Raw genomic sequence first — 24,502 nt, forward strand, 5'->3', positions numbered from 1 at the left:
GACATTTTGAAAATTCTAAAAGGAGTTTCAAGAAACCCAATGAAATACAAAGGAAAAAGAAGAAAAGGAAAGAGCTCCTGGTAAATGCAATACACTGTGTATGGTATTCTCCAGAGATGGCCGCCATCAGTTATTTCCCTCCCTTTGCATATGTGCTACTCTTCACATAAAGCAGTAGAGCCTTTCCCCTCCCTTTAAATCTGGACTGGCTTTGGACTTGCTTGGACTAGTATAATATGATGGCAGTGAGGCCGTCCCATAATGGGCCTAGCCTTTAAGAAGACTAGCACTTTCAGCTTCCTTCCTCTTGGAAGTCAGCCACCAGAAGTCCAATTACTCTGAGACCACCATGGTGTTAGGAACCCCAAGCTAGTCTTGCGGAGCAGCCATGTGAATAGACATGCTTGGCAAGTTGTTTCAGGCATCCCAGCTCTGATTCCAGACATGTGAGTGAAGATGCCTTCTTGTAGTTTCCAGCCTGAGGAGACACCACACAGAGCAGAAAAACTGCCCAGCCCAGATTGCAGGACTGTGAGAAATAATGAACTGTTTTAAGCCACTAGATTTTGTAGTGGTTTATCATGAAGGAATCAATAGCTGAAACACTCGGGTTCTGGTGTCTTTATTATCCTCACATCATTCTAAGTATGTCACTGTCACTTCAAATTTTATTGCTTGCAGAAACATACATGGTTTATAAATGTGAAAAATATATATTTTTTTTTTCCTAAAGCAAAATGAAGGCTTCCACTAAAGCAAAGTAAAAGTAGTCTTACCTAGTGATAGTATGTGCTTAAATAAGATCCAGAATGACCAATATAACAGGTTTCACACATCCTTGGCAGTAAGCTGCTTGTCTGCAGTCTACTCCCAGGTCCAGTGCTGAAAAGAAAATAAAAAAAAAAACAGTTCCTGGGGACCTAAGGGAAACCCCAGAGCTTCTCACTACACAGTAAACAGCTCTTCCATTTGAGCTAGAAAAAGCTTTGTGAGCACAGTTCATTCTTCCCACATTTGCCAGTAGTGGTAGGGAAAATCCAAAAGATTAAAGAAACATTGTGGATGCTCCTTCTCTGTGTAGTTTATATCTATAACCTCAGTCTTCAAGGATTCAAATTAGAAATCTTTGAATCTGAAAGATGATGTGTAGTCACTGAATGTTTTCTGCAGGCTTTGATAATGCTTTTAAAAAACTAGAACATGGGACGCCTGGGTGGCGCAGTCGGTTAAGCGTCCGACTTCAGCCAGGTCACGATCTCGCGGTCCATGAGTTCGAGCCCCGCGTCGGGCTCTGGGCTGATGGCTCAGAGCCTGGAGCCTGTTTCCGATTCTGTGTCTCCCTCTCTCTCTGCCCCTCCCCCGTTCATGCTCTGTCTCTCTCTGTCCCAAAAACAAAAATAAACGTTGAAAAAAAAAAAAAAAAAAACTAGAACAATAACATCAGGAGTTAGTTTCCTAAGGCTTAGGATAGCCGCATAAAAAGTGAGAAATAAAGGGCTGCCTGGGTAGCTCAGTCGGTTAAGCATCTGACACTTGATTTCAGCTCAGGTCGTGATCTCATGGTCATGATTTCATGGTCATGAGATCGAGCCCCACATGGGTCTCCCCACTGGGTGTGGAGCCTGCTTAAAATCCCCTCTGCCTCTTTCTCACCACACAGGCTCTCTCTCTTAAATAGATAGATAGATAGATAGATAGATAGATAAAGATTTAAAAGTAAAAAATAAAATAATAGAGTTGAGAGCTTAAATTTCTGTTTGAACTCTTGATTTACACATGTAACCAAAGGAAAAAATGGACTGATGATTTGTAGCAGAGCTGGGTCTTTCTAGAACTCAAGTTTTCTTAATATCTTTATCTCAGTGAACTGCCCTTTACCTAGTCTCCTTGAATACTAGGAGGATAAGGGCAGTTCTCTACTGAGGCTATTTCAGTATCAAACTGTTCAATTCGCATATGTTTTCTAGGTGGAAGAGAGCAGTGAGCAGAGATAAGATAAGGTTGGAAGGAACAGTAAGAGCTGACCTACATATAAGTAGCAGGTATGAATTATGCCCTGGTGATCATAATCATCCTCAGTACCAGTGCCAATTAAAGCTCACCATGCTAGACACTGAGCTAAGCATTTTGTATATATTATCTCAATTTTTACAAGAATCCTATGAAGCAGGTATTCTTATTCCTGCAATCAGACAAGGAAATGAGAAGCTTAGAAAACTGTCCAAGTTATAAAGCTGTTAAATTGTGCAGTTGCGATTAGAACTCTCAAGGTCTCGAGAGATGCCGTTACTGCTAATGCTAGCATTTCACCCCTTCCCATTTTGGTATCACAAGTTTCATTGTAGGGCACCTGGCTGGCTCAGTCAGTGGAGAATGCAACTCTCGATCTCAGGTTTGTAAATTTAAGCCCCACATTGGATGTAGAGATTACCTAAAAATAAAATCTTTAGGAAAAAAAAAAGTTTCATTGAGAGGCACCTGTCTGGCTCAATGAGTAGAGCATATGACTCTTGATCTTGGGGTCTGTGCTCAAGCCGCACGTTGGGTGCAGAGATTACTTTAAAAAATGTTTCATTGAGGGGTACCTGGGTGGCTCAGTCAGTTAAGCATCTAACTTCAGCTCAGGTCATGATCTCACGGTTCGTGGGTTCAAGCCCCGTGGTGGGCCCTGTGCTGACAGGTCAGAGCCCGGAGCCTGCTTCAGATTGTGTCTCTGTCTCTCTCTTCCCTTCCCTCACTGGTGCTCTGTCTCTGTCTCTCTCTCTCTTTCTCAAAAATAAATATTTAAAAAATGTTGTTAATGTTTCATTGAGAAAAACATGTAAACATTAAATTAAACCTAGAAAACACAAGCCCATAAAATTATTAGACTCCATTCCCCGGAACGACTTTGAAGTGATCTGGTCTGGCAGATTGTTCCTTCAATTTCTAATTTCCAAGAAACACTGCTCCCTTTTTTTTTTTAATTTTGAGAGAGAGAGAAAGATCATGAGAGCAGAGGAGAAGGGCAGAGGAAGAGAGAGAGAGAATCTTAAATAGGCGCTATACTTAGCTCATCGTGGAGCCTGATACAGGGCTTCATCCCGTGATTCTGGGATCATGACCTGAGCCAAAATCAAAAGTCAGACGCTCACCCGACTGAGCCACCCAGGTGCCCCCATATAAAGTCTTTAGTGTACTCTCTGAAACATATTAAGCATTCAATATATGTTGGTATTTTTATTACCATAACAACTCTTTCCAATATGTAATTGATATGGAATACAGTTGGATATGTAACTCCTTTGTCCTACATGTTTTTTTAAATGTCTTTCAAATATGCCTCCTTTTTTTTTCTTCATGGTTATGCCTGGTGTATTAGCTCAGGCTGCCATAACAAAATATCATAGACTATGTGGCTTAACCAAGAGAAATTTATTCTTCATGGTTCTAGAGGCTGAAAAGTCCCACAGTCTGGGTGCTGGCCAATTCTGCTCCTAATGAAAGCCCTCTGCCTGGCTTACCATGGCCATCTTTTTGCTGTGTCTTCACATGAAGAAAGAGAGTTAGTTCATCTCCCAAGCACACTAACCCCATCACAAAAGTTCTACCCTCATGACTTAATTACCCCCTCAAAGTCCTCATCTCCAAATACCATTACATTGAGGGTTAGGGCTTCAACATATTGGAGGGACATAATTTAGTCCATAGTACCTGGGTTATATCCCTCATCATCTTTTACTTAGACAATTGCAACTGTTTTGAGACTGATATTCTTAATTCTTATCTGTCCCCGTTCTGCACTGAACAATCTAAAAAGTGAAAATTGATCACATCGTTTAAATCATCCAATAGCAATTTTTAGACTATAGGATAAAAGGAAAATTCCAGAGGCGCCCAGGTGGCTCATTGGGTTAAACTTTTGACTCGGTTTCGCTCACATCATGGTCTCACAGTTTGTGAGTTCAAGCCCCACGTTGGGCTCTGCACTGACAACATGGAGCCTTCCTGGGATTCTCTCTCCCTCTCTCTCTCTCTCTGTCCCTCCCCCTCCCCCAATCATGCTCTCTCTCCCTCTCTCAAAATAAATAAACTTCCAAAATATTTTTTAAAAAAGGGAAAATTCCACCACTTCTCCGCACAAACTCTTGATTTACTCCAGCCATACTTCACTAGTGCTGTTGCCTAAAAGTGATGTGATTCCTGGTAAATCCGGACTTAAACAACACGACTGAATTCACTGTCACTTGCTGAGTTCATCAGTTCTGGTGACCAAGGAAGGTCACTTGCTGAGTTCATCAGTTTTGGTGATCAAGGAAGAGAGGGAATTGCATCGAAACTAATTTCCCTCTGGATGCACATCATGAACAGGCTGGGTGTCGCTGGAAGATATGGTCAGTGTGGTATTCATATGGTCAGTGTCTAAGAGCATCACAGTGGCATTGTTGCTTAGATGCATTGCAAACTCTTTGACCTTTAGTGTGGTTGGCATCTCTTACTGACAAACCCATAGCATTGCCGTGCCTCAGTTTGACCCAGAGAATCAGTGAAACTTTCCCAATTGTTTATAATTTTTATACATAGGCTAAATGAGTTTCCCATATATTTCCTTGGCAGTTTTTCTCCAAATAAGTAAAAAGTTTAAATTTTAATTTTCCTGGCATACTTCACTCTTTTTAAAGGACTTCCCCCTCTCCTCAAATCCTTCTTTATTTATCCTGGAAAAATTACCAATGACGCATTTCTTTCTTCTCCTTTGAAAGCTACATAAAACAGTTATTCATGTTTATTGCTTTGATCTAACAGCACATTCTTTTTTTTTTTTTTTAATGGATGACTGAAGTCTTCCATTTAACTGTTGGCTGATGAAAATACAATTTCTTCTTTTTTTTTTAATGTGTCTCTCTCAAATTTGTATTCAGACAGTTGCCAAAAACATATATAAAACTCTACTAGAGAATATAAAAATCAGTTTTCAAGGCTGTTTTATCTTGGATTATTTATGGCATCGAGAACATTATATTCCCCATTGACCTGCTCTATGAGCCACCTCAGTCAGTGTTAACATGGTGATCCTGTAATACACCTGAGTCTCTCTAGTCAGCCAAATCCCAAATTAACTATAAATTCCATTCTTGATTTGCAGCTTTTTCTATGTATTGTTTATTGCCATTCTCATTATTTAGAAAAAGTTCCAATTTATTATTCCGTATCTACATAGGTCTTTAAAATACATATGGTTACAAGATCCCACATTAATCAACTGGTATGATATTAAAGAGGAGATCCAGCCTGGAGCCTGTTTCCGATTCTGTGTCTCCCTCTCTCTCTGCCCCTCCCCCGTTCATGCTCTGTCTCTCTCTCTGTCCCAAAAATAAATAAACGTTGAAAAAAAAAAAAAAAAAAGGAGATCCAGAAATAAAATAGGGCTGATAAAATTAGGAAAATAGGAAGTAGGGATGGATAATCTGGGGAATTCAATTGCATTGTAAACTTCTTTTAAAATGTATAGTTGGTGGAGTGCCTGGCTGGCTCAGTTGGTTAAGCATCTGACTCTTGATTTTGGCTCAGGTCATGATCTCACAGTTTGTGGGATCGAGCCCCATGTTAGGCTGTGCACTGACAGTGCTGATCCTGCTTGGGATTCTCTTGCTTCTTCTGTCTTTGCTCCTCCCCCATTCACATTCCACACCCTCTCTCTCTTTCTCTCTCTCAAAATAAATAAACTTTAAAAAAAAAAGGTAAAATTAGCACATCTGTGATCATAATGCTGTACTTAATAGTTTGCATATTATAAAACCCAGGAAGTTGAAAATGGCATCTTTGTAAGTGGTTTCTTTTCAGAAAAGTACCCCATCACCATATCAAATGAGAAGTTTGGGTTTCATTGGGCCAGGAAGCAGTAACAAACTCAGTCTCATCCTTTCACACAAGTACTTTTTCAGTTACCTTACCATAAAAGATCACTTTCCTTACAACCAGTTACAAGAGGCCACTCCTTCCAATTTACTAGGATGTCAAATATATTTTTGCTCTCTTGTGTAAGGTTACTATGTCCCTGGGTAACACTTTTTCCTGTTTAAATCTATGCTTTTTGCTTAGCCTTCCTTTTCCTTTTCATGGTGCTGTGGTTGCCATCCCTCATGATAGCCTCCTTTCCTAGTCCACAATCTCCCTTTCCACCTCTGAACACAACTTCTCTCTGTCTCTCTCTCCCAGTTCTTTGCTCCTACTTGTTCTTCATTCTCACTGTGACCTCCCTTCCCTCAACCTTGTGATGGGACAGTCCCAAGAATATTTTCACTGGCACTTTTGATTTCCTCACCAATTTGGCTCCCTCCTTGAGCAATTTTGCCCATCACTGGTCCAGTCTATGCCACACACTTGTCTCCTTGTTATTAACCAATTAGATTAGTGCTACTCTGTAGTGGAAACGAGTTTATTGTAAGTAACCTTAACTGAGCCACCTCTGCATCTCAAAAATCATTTGGATTATCTTTCATTGATCTTTAAGTAATCTTTGAAACAGATTTCACTGCCCCTAAGTTTTGTGCTTAATATCTTCTACTCTCACTCTCTGCAAGGTGTGAACACAGCGTGATGCTGTCTCACTAACCTGTCCTTATTTTTATCTGATCATTTATCTTTGTTGCCTCCCTTCTTTGCCACTTTCCTCCCATTTTAGGTAACTCATTTTCACCAAAGCTAACCTTCTGGATTGTGTCCTTTATCTGTTTTTCCTTTTCTTAGAACTTGCTTCATTAAATTTTCCACAATTGCCTTACCTCTTAAGTATCTCCCTCTCCTCTGGGTCTCTCCTCTCCGTCTAAAAACATGCATCACTTTTCACTGACTTAAAAGAGCTTAGGGGTGTCTGGGTGGCCCAGTCTGTTATTAAGCATCTAACTCTTGGTTTGGGATCAGGTAATGATGTCACAGTTTGTGAGTTCAAGCCCCACATCAGGCTGTGTGCTGGCAGCATGGAACCTGCTTGGGATTCTCTCTACCCCTCCCCTCAGTTCTGTCTCTTGAATAAATAAATAAATAAATAAATAAATAAATAAATAAATAAATAAGGTTACCCGCAATGCCTTATCACATTACTTCCCTGACTCTCTCCTTCACCAACCAGTTTCTTGAAGAATACTACTGCCTGTACTCCTCACCTTCTGTTCACTGCTAAGCCTTGAGACTACATTGCTTATTCTCTTTCATTCATCACCTATATAACTTTGGACACCATATCTACTGACCTCTCTCCTCTTGTCCTTATCCTACACTCTTCCACATAGATCAGTACTGATAACCACAACTTAACTGAATATAGTTCATCTCCCTTGGTTTTTATGATACTCTCTTCTTTTTTTCCTGCGAAATCCCAGGCCATGCGTCATTCTTCTTGAGATTCACAACTATGGAGTATAAATGGTTTCTAGGGATTGCTTTTGCCTTTTTCATTATCATAGTGGTAATTTTCAAATCTGTCAGTTTGAGCCCAACTTCTCTTCCCAACTTCTTCCCTATCTTCTCTCTGAGAATAATATCTTGTCCTCAGGAAGTACAAAAATTGTCATCGGCTTTGTTTTTCTGCCTTCCCCAACTGCTCTGATCTCTATGTTTTTCTTTCTTCTTCCTGTTCTTCTTCCTTTTAATCCTTTTCTTATTTTCCTAACTGAAGCCTGTGCAATTTCTTTTAACTCCACAGTCATAGACTTTTAGGTCAATAGTTGTCAAATATGACCAATTATCAAAATTAGACTTTCAGAGGGGTGCCTGGGTGGCTCAGTCAGTTAAGCAACCAACTTCGGCTCAGGTCATGATCTCACAGCTTCTTAGTTTGAGCCCTGCGTCGGGCTCTGTGCTGACAGCTCATAGCCTGGACTCTGCTTTGGATTCTGTGTCTCCCTCTCTGTCTGCCCTTACCCCCTCACATGCTCGCTCTCTCTCTCTCTCTCTCTCTCTCTCTCAAAAATAAATAAACATTTAAAAAAATAATTTAAAAAAAAAATAGACTTTCAGAGGGACACCTGGCGGGCTTAGTCGGTAGAGCCTGCTACTGTTGAGCCCAGGGTTATGAGTTAAAGCCCCACATTGGGTGCAGAGCCTAGTTTAAAAAAAAAGTCAGATTTTCAAAAATGATGCTTTAATGAGTCTCCCTGCAGACATACTGAATTAGAATCTTCAGTAAAGTCCTAATATCTGCATAATTTTGAAGTTTCTCATTGGTTTGTGATTTGGGGGTATGACTAGATTCTATTTCGGTAACATTTTTGTGTCCTCTCCTTTGTGGTGGCCTCTCCTCTGCCGTTCCCTTGCCTCAGGCCTTCATTATCTCCCCCTTTGACCACAGCAGTAGTTGCCTAACCGGTGTCCTTGCCTGCAGCAGTCTCTCCGCCAATCTATTTACTTTCCTTTGAGATTAAGCTTTGTTTTGATAAGGCCACACCTCTTTCTCAGAAATTTTAAATGGCTTTCATTTCCTATAAAATAATTCTGTATTGCTAACCTAGCCCTCAAGATGCCTTCACCATGTAGTGCTACAAACATTCTCCTCATTAAGCACCTTCTTTGACCTTTAATTCCAAGCGGAAAGACTAATTTACACTAATTTATGCATTTGCCTCTTTCGGCTCTCTTTTGGCTGTTCCCAGTACGTTAATCTCAATACTTACGTGCTGAAATAGATCTCATCTTCAAGGCCCACCTGAAATTCCTTCCCCTTCTCAATACTATCAGTGGGAGTTAACTGCTGCCTTCCCTGGGTTTTTTTGTAACTTGGTCTCTCTCTTCTAATACTTATCTTCTACCTTTTAGTATAGGGTGTGTGTGTGGGGGGGGGGGGGGGTGGGTGGGTGTGTGTGTGCTATTTGAAGGAATATGCATATGTAATTCATCCTCTTATCTGTCACATTTTATCTAATATATTTTTGATGCTTGCTAAAACATATTTCTTAATAACAAGCAATAGCCAAAATGTACATAACACTGTTCAAAGTGTTATGCATTTCAACCATTTAATTCTCCCTAGATACACAAGACGTTATTTGGCAGATACTAATATGATTGTCACTTTACTGATGAGGAGCTTGTGTCTCAGAGCAGTGAAGTGACTTACCAAGGTCACACAACTGGTAAATGGCCTTCAAGTAGTCTGACTCCGGAGTCCTTGCTCATATAGCTGCACTTCTGCCTTTTTTATGAATAAATCCCACCCAATCAAACTCAGTGCATGCTTTTTTAAAAAAAAAAAAAAATGTAATTTGCCAAGGGCCCATATTCAAAACAGATCTTTTTCTTTTAATGGAATTTGACAGAAGCAAATTGTAAAATTTATTATAAATAACCTTCAGGAAAGTAAATGATGTGATTTATAATTAGGATGCACCAACTTACAGAAAGAAGTAGATATTGGATTGGAGTAAAGACTGAGGTTGTTGAAGAACAATTTGAAGCCCTATTGCACAGTTCTATAAAGCTGGTGTAAATCAGTGTTGTAAATTAACAAGTCATTGAAATGAACAATTTTTGATCCTTACACTCATTTAATTATACAATTTCTAAGAAGTGTGGTGGTTTCCTCTCTCCTGAGAAAGGAGAGGGAAATTCCAGAGTATTTGCAAATAAACACTCATTCTATGGTTATATTAAAGCTGCTTTATCAACCAGGAAAAAAAATTTGGTTTTTTACAAATGCGTTTCACAAAATTCCACCTGGTTAAAAAAAAAAAAAAAAAAGTAACAAATGGATAGAAACAAACACAAACTGTAGCAGGACCTGTCTAGTAAAGACAGAATCGAATAGTAAAAATGGCTCCTTTGGGGAACTTGGGAAGCGCAGTGGCCAAAAAAACTGTATGGCTGCTCTTTCGTTAGTCTTATCTACTAATGCCAAAACCATGGTACCTAGAGTTAAATAAAATTCCAATGCTCTCACTCTTTTTTTGCCCCTAAGGAAGGGAGATTTAATTTTAAAAAATTTTATTTGAGTATATTTGACACACAATGTTACATTAGTTTCAGGTGTAGGACATAGTGATTCAGTTTCTCTATACCTTATGCTGTGCTCACCACAAACTTAGCTACCATCTGTCACCATGCAAGCCTATAAGTATCATTGATTACACTCCCTATGCAGTAACTTTTATTCCTATGACTTATTCATCCAGAAACTGAAAGCCTCTACCTCCCAATCCCCTTCTCCCATTTTGCCCATCTTCCTACCCACCTCCCCTCTGGCATCCATCAGTTTGTTCTCAGGTTTAATAGATCTGTATCTGCTTTTTGTTTGTCTGTTTATTCATTTGTTTGGTTGTTTAGATTCCACACGTAAGTTAAATCATACGTCTTTCTCAGTCTGATTTAATTTCACTTAGTATGCTACCCTCTAGGCACATCTGTGTTGTTGTGGATGGCAAGATCTCATCCTTTTTATGGCTGTTTAATATTCCTGTGTGTGTGTGTGTGTGTGTGTGTGTGTGTGTACCTCCCACATCTTCTTTATCCAGTGCTCTTACTCTTAAAAAAAAAATGTGGAAACATAATTTTGAGCCTAGGACAAAATTTGCTACTAATATCAGATACCCATGAATCAGTCTAACCATTAACAATTTGAATTCCCAATGAAAGAGGAGAAAAAGAGAAAAAAGGTTGGAATTAAGATCTCACAGATTTTAAGCTGTCCATATGACATTACAAATATGTAATACACATATGACAAATATACAAAGAAATTTTAATGGTATATCATTGGGTACAAATCACTTTGGTCACTAATATAAAAACATTATCCATATTGATGTTACTGTCGTCTTGGACAGCCTCCTTCTCTGTAAATGATACACATGGCATCCAATCTGGATATTGCCTTTCTTTCTTAAACACAATGGTTCCTCTTATTTTCTCTGTAAGGGCTTGGTCCAAGGTTGTTAGTAAGAATAAGCAATAAGATATTAGTTTACTTCCACATGGATAAAATTCCTGGCCACACCTGTGGGTACTGTGCCATTGCTTACATGAACAATGATAAGCCTGTGTGTAACACAGATATTATACCACTTTATGGTCTGTTATTATTGTGTATACCTGCAAACAGCTCTGTATGTGGGTTTTGTGTTAGTTTTCTCTACTTACAGATATTATTTAACAACAGAGCGTAAGTAATATCCTCAAAGCTTTTGTGAAATACATTACATCATTTTGAAGATGAGACAATGCCCTAGGGCACCTGGGTGGCTCAATAGGTTAAGCGTCCCTTTTTGACTCAGGTCGTGAACGCACTGTTTGTGAGTTGGAGCCCTGTGTCAGGGTTTTTGCTGTCCACACAGAGCCCACTTCAGATCCTCTGCCTCACTCTCTCTCTGCGCCGCCCCCCCCCCACCAGAATAAATAAACACATTAAAAAAAAAAAAAAAGACCAGACGATGCCCTGATAATCTGACAGCCGTAGGAAGAAGAGATGCAATTAATCACATTGACAGAGAAGATCCAAAGGATTTAGCTCAAGTAGACTTTTTAGAATAGTGACATGGCAAACGAAATAAAAATAAAGTAAAATTTTAAATTCGTGTTACAGTTTTGCAATGTGATAGCTAGAGAACCAAATTAAAGGAAATAAGTGTGAGGTCAGCTGGCATTTATCCAGATTGAGGGTCTACCAGAAAACAATTCTGGAACTGACATATTTAACACACTGTAAAAATATTTTCTTGAACACATCTTTAGTATTAATTTTTATGAGACATTGTGTCAGAATTGACTCAAGACTTCAGTGTTGAATGTGAGCCTGTTAACTCTTAATGACTACTGTGTGGTGTCCTATCAAACCATCTGTAAAATATAACTGGCTATTCATGGCCAAATACATAGTAACCTAATTTCCAAAAATTATGAGGCCATATAGTAAGATTCAAAATATAGATGTAAGCAGGTTGAAAGACACATTGTATATTTTCATAGTATTATAGAAGCTAAATGTGTTGGAAATTGCTGTTAGGTGTCTGAGCATGCCTGGGGATGAGTGTTTTGAACTCTTTAATGGCTGAGTAACTGGTAGTGTAGTTAGTAAACTAGGTTAAGCCAGTCTTCAGTTGTTAGTTGGCTGGCTTCATGTTTGTTCTAGACCTCCTAAAAACTTCTGTCATAATGTCATTGTGTGAAATGTTTATGAAGTGTGTTAAAAATCACTATGTTGGCTGTGAACCCAAGTGATAATTCTCCCCATAGTTCCAAGACATCCTCCTCACAAGAAGAAAACAGACCATTTAACCTTTTCCTTAAGTATCACAGACCTATTTGACAACCCCCCCCCCCAGGAGGATATTATCTGGCAACTTTGAAGTACATGGTTCAAATGGAATTACTCTAATAACAGTTTGTGCAAGGTCCATGTGGGTATGTCTCATCTAACTTGATTATTCTCCTTAGATTCAAAATTATAGTCTGCAAATTGGAAATTATATATAGCTTTTGCAAGGCGAGACCATAATTCTAGGCTTGTACTATTTTTTTTCATTCCCAATAAATCACACTCAAAGTAGGCCTGACACTGGACTGTCCTTTAGCATCCAGGGCAGCCCTAAGTCAGCTGGTGACAAAGTACCGTTATTTAGGTTCTCAGAGACCTTGAGACTCCTCTGAAAACCTGTTCACATTCCTCCTCTCTGCCTCTGGAAAATATACTCTAGACCAATATTGATTAACTCTCTTCTCTGCCTACAGATCCATTTTTTCACCTGTACAGATCCTTCCAAATTAGGCTTGCTTTCTTCACCTATCAGTTAAGGGTCCGGGTAAATCCGTGTCCAAAGGTGGTATGTGTAAGCTCCCACTATTAGTTGTGTTTGCTGTACCCATTGTCTAAGATGTCCTGCAGGCTACTTAAATTACCTTCTAGAGTTGAAGTTTATTCTTGTGAATCACAATACCTTCTTGAGACTCATTGCCATCAGTTTTAAGTGGGATTGGATGGGTTAGGCTAGAATAGAAAAGGGAGAGGGAAGAGAATAGAAGACACTGAGAGGTCCATTTTAAATAGGCTGGTAAGGGGGAGCTTGGGTGGCTCATTCGATTAAGTGTCTGACTCTTGATTTTGGCTCAGGTTGTGGTCTCATAGTTGTGAGTTGGAGCCCGCGTCGGGCTCAGGGCTCACAGCGCAGAGCTTCATATCCTCTCTCTCTCTCTCTCTCTCTCCCTCCCTCTCTCTCTCTGCCCCTCCCCCACTCACACTTGCTCTCTCTTTGTCTCTCTCTCTGTGTCTCAAAAATAAATAATTGTTAAAAAAATTTTAAATAGGCTTGGCAGGGGAGCACCTGGGTGGCTCTGTTGGTTAAGCATCCAACTTTGTCTCAGGCCAAGATCTCATGGTTTTTGAGTTCAAGCTCCACATCAGGCTTCCTGCTGTCAGCTCAGAGCCTGCTTTGGATCCTTTGTCCCTGTCTCTCTCTCTGCCCCTCCCCTGCTCACTTGCTCTCTCTCTTTCAAAAATAGATAAATAAACATTTAAGAAATAAATAAATAGGCTGCTCAGGAAGTTTTCAGTAACAGTTTGGATGTGGTGGAAATTACAGTCTACACTCTGACAGCAACCCTCCTCCAAGTGTGATCTTCAGATTATGTCAAGTAAACAGAAGGGTTTTTTTTTTTTTTTTTTTTTTTGGTTAACTTATTTATTTTGAGGGTTGGGGAGGGGCAGAGAGAGAATCCCAAGCAGGCTCTGTGCTGTCAGCACAAACATGGGGCTCGACCCACGCACCGTGAGATCGTAACCTGAGCCAAAATCAAGAGTCAGATGCTCTCGGGCTCTGTGCTGACAGCTGAGAGCCTGGAGCCTGCTTGGGAATCTGTGTCTAGCTGTCTCTCTGCCCCTTCCCCTCTCACACTCTGTCTCCCAAAAATAAATAAAACGTTAAAAAAGAAAATTTGGGGCGCCTGGGTGGCTTGGTCGGTTGAGCGTCCGACTTCGGCTCAGGTCATGATCTCACGGTCCGTGAGTTCGAGCCCCACGTCGGGCTCTGTGCTGACAGCTCAGAGCCTGGAGCCTGTTTCAGATTCTGTGTCTCCCTCTCTCTCTGCCCCTTCCCTGTTCATGCTCTGTCTCTCTCTGTCTCAAAAATAAATGTTAAAAAAAAAAAAAGAAAATTTAAGGAGTCAGATGCTCAAGCAGCTGGGCCACTCAGGTGCCTCCAGAAGGGTTCTGTAGCCAAATAGTTTTGGGAAATTCAGGTACAAAAAAAGCTCAACATGTTTTTTTATTACCTGATTTTTGGGCTCTTCAAATAGGTAAGAAGGGGCTATGTATAGCCATGCACTATTTGCCTAACTTGACTAAAGTCATAATGGTCATGAGAATAAGGATGATAGTGGGTAAGGCTTACTGAGCTTGTGCTTTGTGCCAGGTTTTGTGCCAAGCGCTTTAACGTGGATGGTTCCCCCCCAACACGTCCCATGTGGTGCAGCACATGAGGGGAAATGAGGCACAGGGTCAATCTATGTGAATGGTTGTACTAGTACCAGGAAGGAAGAGAAAGTCTGAGAGGAAGGGGAATCTCCAGACCTGGGATTATAGAGCTCAAGGGACATGGAGGTGCATATTTGGAAATTGCTGTCCCTAAAGTGCTCATTGAAAGAAAGTGACTGTGGAGATTATGAATTTAGAAAGGATGCCTAAGAGGGGCATCTGGGTGGCTCAGTTGGTTAAGCATCCGACTTCGGCTCAGGTCATGATCTCGCGGTCCGTGAGTTCTAGCCCCGCGTCGGGCTCTGTGCTGACAGCTCAGAGCCTGGAGCCTGCTTCGGATTCTGTGTCTCCCTCTCTCTGACCCTCCCCCGTTCATGCTCTGTCTCTCTCTGTCTCAAAAATAAATAAACATTAAAAAAATTTAAAAAAAAAAAAGAAAGAAAGGATGCCTAAGAAAAGTGAAGAACCTGGCATATAGCGGAGAGCAGAGATGTGCAAAGTCTAGCCTGCTGCAACAAACATTTAAGAGCTCTTAAAAACCCCTTTAGAGAACAGGGAAACTAAGTCCTGCGGCTCCTGTCTCCAGATTCTGTTGTAAGTGTTTGTAGATTCATGATCTGTTCTACCCACAGTATCCTAATGCTGATTTGGCAGTTCTGTGAACTGTGTGTCCTGTTGTATTCTTCCAGGACTTTTGGTTTATTTGCTGAGAACACTGGTAGGTGACTGTGCATTGTGGGGTTAGCGTTGTCCCTTGTTAAGAAAGCTTAAGAACGCAATTAATATGTTCTCACCAATAAATGGGTCAGATCAATGAAATTTCTCTGCCTCCAAGTATCTGCTAATTTCAGAATAAAACGCCCATAATTTAGAAATAAGGCCTTTCGGGGCGCCTGGGTGGCGCAGTCGGTTAAGCGTCCGACTTCAGCCAGGTCACGATCTCGCGGTCTGGGAGTTCGAGCCCCGCGTCGGGCTCTGGGCTGATGGCTCAGAGCCTGGAGCCTGTTTCCGATTCTGTGTCTCCCTCTCTCTCTCTGCCCCTCCCCCGTTCATGCTCTGTCTCTCTCTGTCCCAAAAATAAATAAACGTTGAAAAAAAAAAATAAAAAAAAATAAAAAAAGAAATAAGGCCTTTCTATACCTTGTTTTCAATTACCTTTTTTTCTCATTTAAAAATAATACATGCCTGTTGTTGGAAATAGCCCCATAAATATCTTAAATCTACACATTATTTCACAGCTGCATTCCTTGTTTTACATTGATGAGTTTGTTTTAGTAGCACATCCAAATTGTTAGAATCAGAAGGTCAGTGAGGTAAAATTAAAACAAGTACTTTAGAAGATTGTAAACACAGAATAAATTTCAGCCTCATGTAAATGAGGTGTGATTTCCATAATAAAGCCATTATTGTTGTCACTGGTGCATAGCAATAAAGCCAAGGCTGCAATTACAAAGAGAAGAGATAATACAGCACCATACTTTCTTTAAAAATGGCAATTAAATTCATTGAAATCATATTTTCCACTAAAACATAAAGAGATTTTATGTATTCTCAATGGAATCTACAAAATCCCATAAGTAGACTTTCTTAATGATGGTAAGTACTAAATGACATATCCACTTGCTGATTTTTTTTCCTTTCCACAAGTAATTTCTTTCACTAAAACCTTTTCAGACTACTTCGTTTTTCACATTAATGACTCTGTGCTAATTTAAGTATTTAAATCAAGTACTTTGAGGATTTGATTCTTTTTTTCTCTCCCTGTCATCAAACTTCATCTTCACACCAGCCTATCTTTTTTAGCATGACCTTAACGAAAAATTGTAGTAAAATATACATAACACAAAATTTACCATTTTAACCATTTTTAAGCGTACAATTCAGTGGCAAAAAGTACGTTCACAATGTTGTGCAACCATCACCACTATCCATTTCCAGAAGTTTTTCATCAACTCAAACATGAACTCTGTACCCGATAAACAGAATTTCCTATTCCCCATTTTTCTCAGTCCCTGGTGACTCTATTCTACTTTCTGTCTAGAGGAATTTGCCTACTCCAGGCACCTCATGTAAATGGAATGCTACAATATTTGTCTGGCTTATTCTAATCAACACAATGTTTTCAACATTCATCCACATTGCAGCACATGTCAGAATTTCATTCCTTTTTAAGACTGAGTAATATTCCATCGTATGTATATACAATAGCAACCATTTTCACTGCCAACAAAATCACCACATAACTAATAGGCAATAAAGCAATTTGGCCGTAAAAGATAAAAGTCATGAAAAATAAAAGAGGGCATTTATTAAGAACATGATGAAATATGAAAAATGAATAGCAAAATCAAAAAGACCTTATTGTGAATACAAAATATTTTAATGCATTTTATTTTTTATTTTTTTTTACATGGGCTCCATGCCCGATGTGGGGCTTGAACCCATGACCCCAACATCAAGAGTCGCATGATGTACTAAGCCAGCCAGGAACCCCTGAATACATTTTATTATTTTTTTGTGTGCTTTTTTTTTTTAAGTTTATTTCTTTATTTTGAGAGAGACAGAAAGAGGCAAGTAGTAGAGGGGCAGAGAGAGGGCGAGAGAGAGAGAATCCCAAGCAGGCTGTGTGCTGTCAGCTTGACCTCGTGAACAATGAGATCATGACCTGAGCTGAATGCTTAATAGACCGAGCCACCCAGGCCCCCCATCTCTGAATACCTTTTAAACGTGTGTAGATTGCCTGAACAGGTATCAGGTTTTATTTTGTGGATTGTACCTAAGCATTTGTCTTCAGAGTCTTTCATTCATACTGCCAGGCTTTTGTTTGTTTGTTAATTCATCTCCTTGTTCATCGTCACACTTTTTTTGTTTCACTAAAATTTCTTCCTTTATTACCAGAGTTACCAGTTTCCAAACACTAGGTTGCATATTTGTAACTGAGCTTTGAAGTACATTGTAAAAGCCCTTCGACACTGTTGGTTATTGGCATAGTGTCACAGTTCACTGATAGACATCCTAAAGTTCTATAGGAAATGTTGGTTCAAAACTCGGTGCCAGTGTAGAGACCATTTTGAGGGCTAAGATTTATATAAAATGAGTGTAGTGTGTCAGTGGAAAAATGAACCAAACCCTCAACCATTTGTCTTTTTAACTTTGCTAAAATGTTTGCCCCCAAAATGCTTGCAGCAAAGATGTTTCTGGTGATAGTACCTAGAGCCATTGAAGTTCTGTTTTCTAACAAATTCACCTGTAAACATAAGTTTCTAGTGTGGCCAGTTGTAAATACCTGTTTCGGTAAGCACTGACTTTTACAGTCAACAGAAAAGTTACTAGTCGTTCACCAAATGTGAAATGTCAGCTTCTGAAATATACGACCGATATGATTTTCACTAAGTGCAGCATTAATTTTCTGCTTACCAAATGGAATTCCCAGTAGCTTTTAGCATCACCACCCACCCCCCCACCCCATGTCTGTCCCCATCACCCACTCCCAACAGCCCTTTTCCCTGTGGTCAGTTACTCCAGGCCCCAAAGAGGGTGAAGGTACCTCCTCAGAGGTGGATTAGCATAAAGCTGATGAAGTTTAAGTTTTAGGGCCTCTCCCTTGCATATAGGCCCTTTCCAAGATTTTATGCCTAATTTTGCTTTTTGCAATTTTTTTTAAAGATATCTCTTCAAGTTGTATGAACTTCAGGCCCGCAAAATCTGGATGTACCCCTAGATAGGTTTCTTCCACCTGAAATCATGTCCTCAGTGTTGTTGCACTGCTGAATAACCAGCCTGGGGTTTATTGTTCAACTCGCTGAGTTATTTATGCCTGGCTTTCTTCCTTGCAGAGTTTCTGATCTGGGGTGCCAAGCCACCACACTTGTCTGCAGAGTTCCAGAAAAACATAGGCCTGGGTGTTTCTGGTCAGGCCCCTGTATGCTCTCTCAGCTCCCCCACTGAGCTCTGTCAGCACACAGCACTTGTTGGGCTAGGCACTTTAGAGGAACATGAAGGCCAAATTTTGAAAATTGGGTTCCTAGTTGTCCATGCAGAGTATGCATGTCCTTTTGTACTCTGCACAGAGCCATAAATAGAATTTTGTACTTACACAGTGGAACAAAGAATGCAATTGCCAGAGTTAATACCTAATCTTTAAAAAATTTAATGAGTATAGCATAGGAAGTTTCCTAAATATTAGGGTATCTTGTCATTAGTAAAAATGAGCCTCCGGCCCTTTATCAAATTGTATGATTTCATTAAACAAAAATGAATTTTTATAAAATTTAAATAAATCTTAATATATTTTCCCCTGTCCTGCTGTAAGGCATTAATGACAAAGGAATTATTCATCTGTATAAGCCATGTCTTATATTATTCTTATTTTCTCTGTGAAGTTATAATAACTCAGGCAATTTTATATTTTTTTATGAAGGGTATTTTTGGGAAGATACCAGCATAGTGTCCTTTTAAAGGCTTTTTTCTCCTCAAAAAAAAAAAAAAAGAATGCTCAGGTTCCATTTTCCTCTTCCCCTCCCCCTTTCCCTTTCTTTCCTTTCTTTTGTCCTGTTTCTTTTTTTGCCTTTCCCTTCCCTTCTCAAAGAATTCCATCCCAAAGCCCTCTTCACAATTACCATCCACAGGAAGATGTTCAAGCATGGAGTGTGGGAACCCTGTTCGTTATGAGGGGGGCATCTGTGTGAGGGATGGGGTACAGCCCAGCTTGAGATGTCAGAACCCAAATAAGCTTGAGGGGACATCTGTGCAAGAGAAGGAATAACAGCACCCAGAGATTAGATACAATCAACTAGGGCAATTGGTCAAATAGATAAATATATTAAGAATAACGAGAACTAGATTTCTTAACAACAGACAAGAGATTTACACAAATTAAAGGAAAAAAGTGAGAATTAACCCTGTGGTTTGGATTGGATTTGGAAATATTAGTGTGAACTAATCATGTTCATTATATAGAAATAGCTACAGTAATCTAGATGTAAACGTGTGTGTGTGTGTGTGTGTGTGTGTGTGTGTTCATATGTGTACCTACATAGATTCTCTAGCTCTGTCTACAGAGAGGGCTTAGGAGTAGAAACACCCCAATAATAGCAAGCATATTGACCACCTAATCTTGGTTTCTAAATGCCATTCTCCCCAAAAAGAAACCAGAACTGGATCAGGGAAAGTACAAGATAAGTTTGAAACATCTTGTTGGGCCAGAAATCAAGGAATTACTTACAGAATCATGAGAACATAACAAAAGGCACAAAGGGCACAGATGCCATCTTATCTTGCAAGGGCTTCCATTAATCAAATTCAGGATAATTTGGGCATCAAAATGATAGTAGTCAGTAATAACCCTTTTTTCAAGTTTATTTATTTATTTTGAGAGAGACAGGGACAGCACGAGTGGAGGAGGGGAGACAAGGCTCAAACCCATGAACCGTGAGATCATGACCTGAGGAAATCAAGTCAGACACTTAAGCTACTGAGCTACCCAGGCACCCCAATAACCCTTTAAATAAATTGAGAATCTGTGAGTCCATATTATAAAAATAAATAATGGATAAATCACACATTTGATAAGAGGAAGGGTTTTATCCAGTTTCAAAGTAATCCCACACAGATAATTAGTAATCACAAAGGAAAACAGACTGACTTCACAGTAGAGAATCTGTGCAGCCACTACCTTAATCACATGACCTGAATGAGCAGCCTAAGTAATGGGACAAATGGAATTTTTGTGCCACCCAATAAAAGAATGCTATAACAAGAACCCAGTATCAGTTCTGTGACTTTTGCCAAGTTTTTAAATCTGAAACACAGGAAAAGATCAGATGAACTCAAATTTAAGGACACTCCACAGGAAAAACTGGCCAGTAATCTTCAAAAGTGTCAGTCATAAAAGCCAAGGACATACAGATGAACTGTTTGGGATTAAAGGAGACTACAGAAACATGTCAGCTGTACCTTTCCGCTGCAAAAAAGATAACAGAAATAATGGACAAATCTTGAATGGGATCTGAGGATGGCAGGAATATATGAGTATTGATTTCCTGATTTGATGGTCCTATTGTGTTTATGTAGGAGAAAATCTTTGTAGAAAATACACATTAAAGTTTTCAGAGGGAAAAATGAAAACAACAGAAAAATTAAGTTTTGGGGCTCCTGGCAGACTCTGTCAGAAGAGGTGTCACTCCTGATCTCGGAGCCAGGAGTTCGAGCCCCATAGTGCATGTAGAGGTTACTCAAAAAAATAAACTTAAAAAACGTTAGCTTAAAAAATATATTTAAAAAAATAAAGTATTCAGAAGGTGATGGAGAAAGGCAACTTTCAAGTGGTTCAGGGAAGAGAAAAACTATGTTGTCGTACTTACAGCTCTTCTGTAAGTTTGACATTGTTTCAAAATAAAATTTTAAAATTGCTAAAGTCATATTATTTAACTATTCAAATTTTCAGAGTGCATGTAGATTTTAGGCATTACTTGATAAAATGGTGGGTGTATTTGGACCTTGAAGTCTGTCCTAAGAGTTGTCAATGGTGTGGTCCATCCTGATGTCTTTCGGACAGCTTGAAATGTGTTTATTTGCAGCTGTTATGATCTGATTCACTTTTTAAGTCTACTATAGGTAGTCATTTAAATACTAAAATCCCCTTTTTAAGGTTATTATTCTCCAATGCAAATATCAAAGACAAATGAGTAATGAAGTCCTTGGCCCTGAAGAGATCTCTCCTGAAAACTACTGAAACAACTTGCACGAGAAACAGCAGGCAGAATAAGCTTAGTGTTCACACTAGCGAACCTGTCACTTCACCTTTAGTCTAACATTAGCTATGAAGTTTGGTGTCTTCTCTGTCAGAAAAAAAAAGGGATGAGTACATACTTTTCCATGACACACAAGCTAGTTATTATATCATTTGTGTTTTAAATTGTTGGCTTGGACTACGCTAATTTCCAGAGCAACACCGCTGCCTGCCATTTTCTGGTGGAAAGCTCTTTTAAGGGGATTTACCTGGGGATGAAATGTGATTGCATCTCTGCAGTTGTTCATGGCACTTCCTGAACAGTCCAGCAGGTGGTAGTCTAGGAGAGGAACAGTTCTCATTCTGCACCACCCCACCCCCCACCCCCATCAGGAAAACAGAAAGAATGTGGACTCAGCAATGTGCCCTCTCTTTTCTGGCATAAGAATGGGATTTCCAAGGTTGTTCTTTCAAAATGGGTACTTAGGCATACAGAGTGTTACAAGAAAGGAGCCAATATACATTTGTGTGTATCTGTGACTACGCAGGATCCCAGAGCTCAAAAAAATTTTTTTTTTTTATTTCCAGAAGTCCCGCTGGTTTTATATCTCTTTGCCCTGATTTCTGTGACATGGCTTTGGGGAGGCCTGCACATGGCTTACAGACACTTCTGGATGTTGGTCCTCTTTGTCATTTTCAACAGTCTACAGGTAAGCTTACAATCTGGTTGCTGGTGGAACACATGTATGCTCATGAACACGGGCATGGAGTTTCAATGTAAAGGAATCAAGCGTCTACACGTAGGTGAATTTTTATACACAACATCACGCAGAGTTGCAGAATAAAATGATGAAGGGCTAAATCTTTAATACCTAAAATATGGCTGGGCTTCTAACTTGCTGTTTATACTGATAATATAAAGGGTGAAATATTTACCCTCCTTTATTTAGATAACATCTGAGTAACTACAAAAACATATTTCTTTTTCAGCAGGATTGATGTTTATAAACTTTGCAGCAGGTAACCGTGGACGGTGGCTGTGTCTAGATGTTAGAGCAATTGAAGAGTGAAATAGATAGCAATGTTCAAGCAGTCCACTCTTACGCCTGGTGCTTAGTGAAATGAGAGTGTTTTGGTTCACTGAAAAATGATTGACATCCTCTAAGTCTGGCAATGCCCAGCTTAAATTAGTTTTGTGAGCGTGCTTGGATAGCATAACTAGGAATTATATAACTATAGCAAAAATTAAAGCTGACTTTTTTAGTGCTTTTGTTAAATGGAAAAAAGTTGCACCCTGAAATTAACAAATGGAACAAATGAACTCATTTTCCTTATTTTCCAAAGTGAAAAGGTCTGTCCCAGACCAAAATAATATCTTGAATTTACCAAAGATCTCTCTAAAAACTCCTTATTTGGACCACCATGTTGCAAGGAACATGAGTAGAAAAACCTATTAGGATTACAGCATACAACTGAAACGAGACTCAAAGCATATTTTGATTTCATTTTAAGGATTTTAAGGAAACAAATTATTTAGTGACAGCATATCTTCCAGCCCAGTGCCTAAGCAAATCATAAGATGGATTTAGGAAGGACAGAAAATACAAAGTAACTTGAAAGTTTGGCATCAGGTTGATACAAGGAGGTGTGTAGACATCTCTGTATAGCCACAGAGATCATCAAGCACCTGCTGCTGGCACATTGTGTTAGTGCTACAGTCCCAGGGTGGAGGGGACAGGCCTGCTCCTTTACAATGTGATGATTCAAGGGAGTAAACAGTTAGCGGTTAGAATAGACTATGCCAGGTGCCGTGCAAACAAAATGTTGTAAAGGTTGAGTGAAGCACCTGTTTACTCCTGCAAGTGCTGGCATTTGAGATGAGCCCCGGAAGTGAGCCCTTCAGATCAGAGGCCCTGTCTGGTCAGCTTTGAATCCCAGGGGTCTATCGGAACTAACACGGAGGTCCACACTGGCAGCCTGCAGATGTATTTTATTTGGTGGACACACAGTGGTATACAGAACAGTATTTTAAATTGTTTCATATTTGGGGGCAGCTGGGTGGCTCAGTTATTGAGAGTCCCAACTTCAGCTCAGGTCATGATCTCACCGTTTGTGAATTCAAGCCCCACATCAGGCTCGCTGCTGTCCGCACGAAGCCTGCTTCGGATCTTCTGTCCCCCTCCCTCTCTGCCCCTCCCCCTGTTCTCAAAAATAGAAAAATAAAACATTAAAAAAATACTCTTTAAAAAATTGTTTAATATTTGCTGCAAACTTTTAAAATTGAGAAATCTCACATAAAAACTTGAATTTCTGGCTTTTCTTTAATAGCAGTACTTGCTTGGCAGCAATTGGCAAGTCCTAAGTGGATGCTTCCCCCTTTAGATGGGGCATGTGATCTTACTATACATGAGATAGACTTCGTTCATTCACTTTACCTGCCATTGAGTTTGCAATACCTTTAATGTTAAGTAAGTGATGAGCGTATGGTTAGAGATGAGTATTTCAGACAGAGAAACAGTGTTAGTCTGGGCAGTACAAAAGGGAACTGATTAATCTTGCCGAGATTTAGAGAAGAGTTGGGGTGAGGGTGGCAAGAAGAAAGCCTTTGCAGTTCGGAAGGTAATGCTGGGAGCCGAGACAGACGAGGGTAAGTTGGCCTCAGTGCCATGTTACCATGCTTCGGAAGGGATGTTGAACTTCAGCTTTTAAGCAGTAGGAAGCCATCAAAGTTGGAGTTTTTATTTGTTTTGCTCTGATTTGTTTTTAAAATTTTTTAAATTTTGATTGGGAATGACTTGCTTGTACTACTTTTTAGAAGGATGACTGGGAAACATTTAGGAGGGTAATGAAATGTGGAACAGCTCCAGTTAGAGGTGGGCTCCTATCATAGTCCAGCCTATAATATTTCAGCAGCATACCTGGGAATAGAGAGCAGGTGACAGGTTTGAGAATTGTAAAGATAACCATTAATGGAATTTGGTTAGCCAATAAAATCTAGGGATGTGGAGTATCCGAGAGCAACATCATTTAGAAATGCCAGGCTCAGGTGAATGGCTGGGTACCAACATCTTTAGTCAACATGAAGATCACATCAGGCATAGGGTTCTAGGAAATACGCAGTGAGGTTGGTGAGTTGGTAAGATGTGGGAGTCATTGGTAAAGTTAATTTTAGTTAATAATTGTATAATAATAATAATTTAGTAACTAGGTTTTAGGAGAGAGCTACAGAAAGAGATAATTAATGAAAGGGAGCTAGAATAGAAGAGTTTGGAGTTTCTGGTAGAAAAGAAAGTTTCAGAAGAAAACAATACTAACTAACTGTCAAGTGCAGCAGAGAA

At 39.6% G+C, this 24,502-nt stretch overlaps 1 protein-coding gene across 1 annotated transcript in view; it reads left to right on the forward strand.

Moving 5' to 3' along the window:
• Positions 1–24,502, forward strand: part of ADGRV1 (adhesion G protein-coupled receptor V1) — a 568,614-nt gene that overhangs the window by 478,018 nt on the left and 66,094 nt on the right. The window contains 1 exon segment of the mRNA XM_045497872.1: positions 21,753–21,874. Coding sequence (XP_045353828.1) covers positions 21,753–21,874 — 122 coding nt within the window.

This window comes from Leopardus geoffroyi, chromosome A1, assembly GCF_018350155.1.
Source record: "Leopardus geoffroyi isolate Oge1 chromosome A1, O.geoffroyi_Oge1_pat1.0, whole genome shotgun sequence".
NCBI classification, from domain to species: Eukaryota; Metazoa; Chordata; class Mammalia; order Carnivora; family Felidae; genus Leopardus; species Leopardus geoffroyi.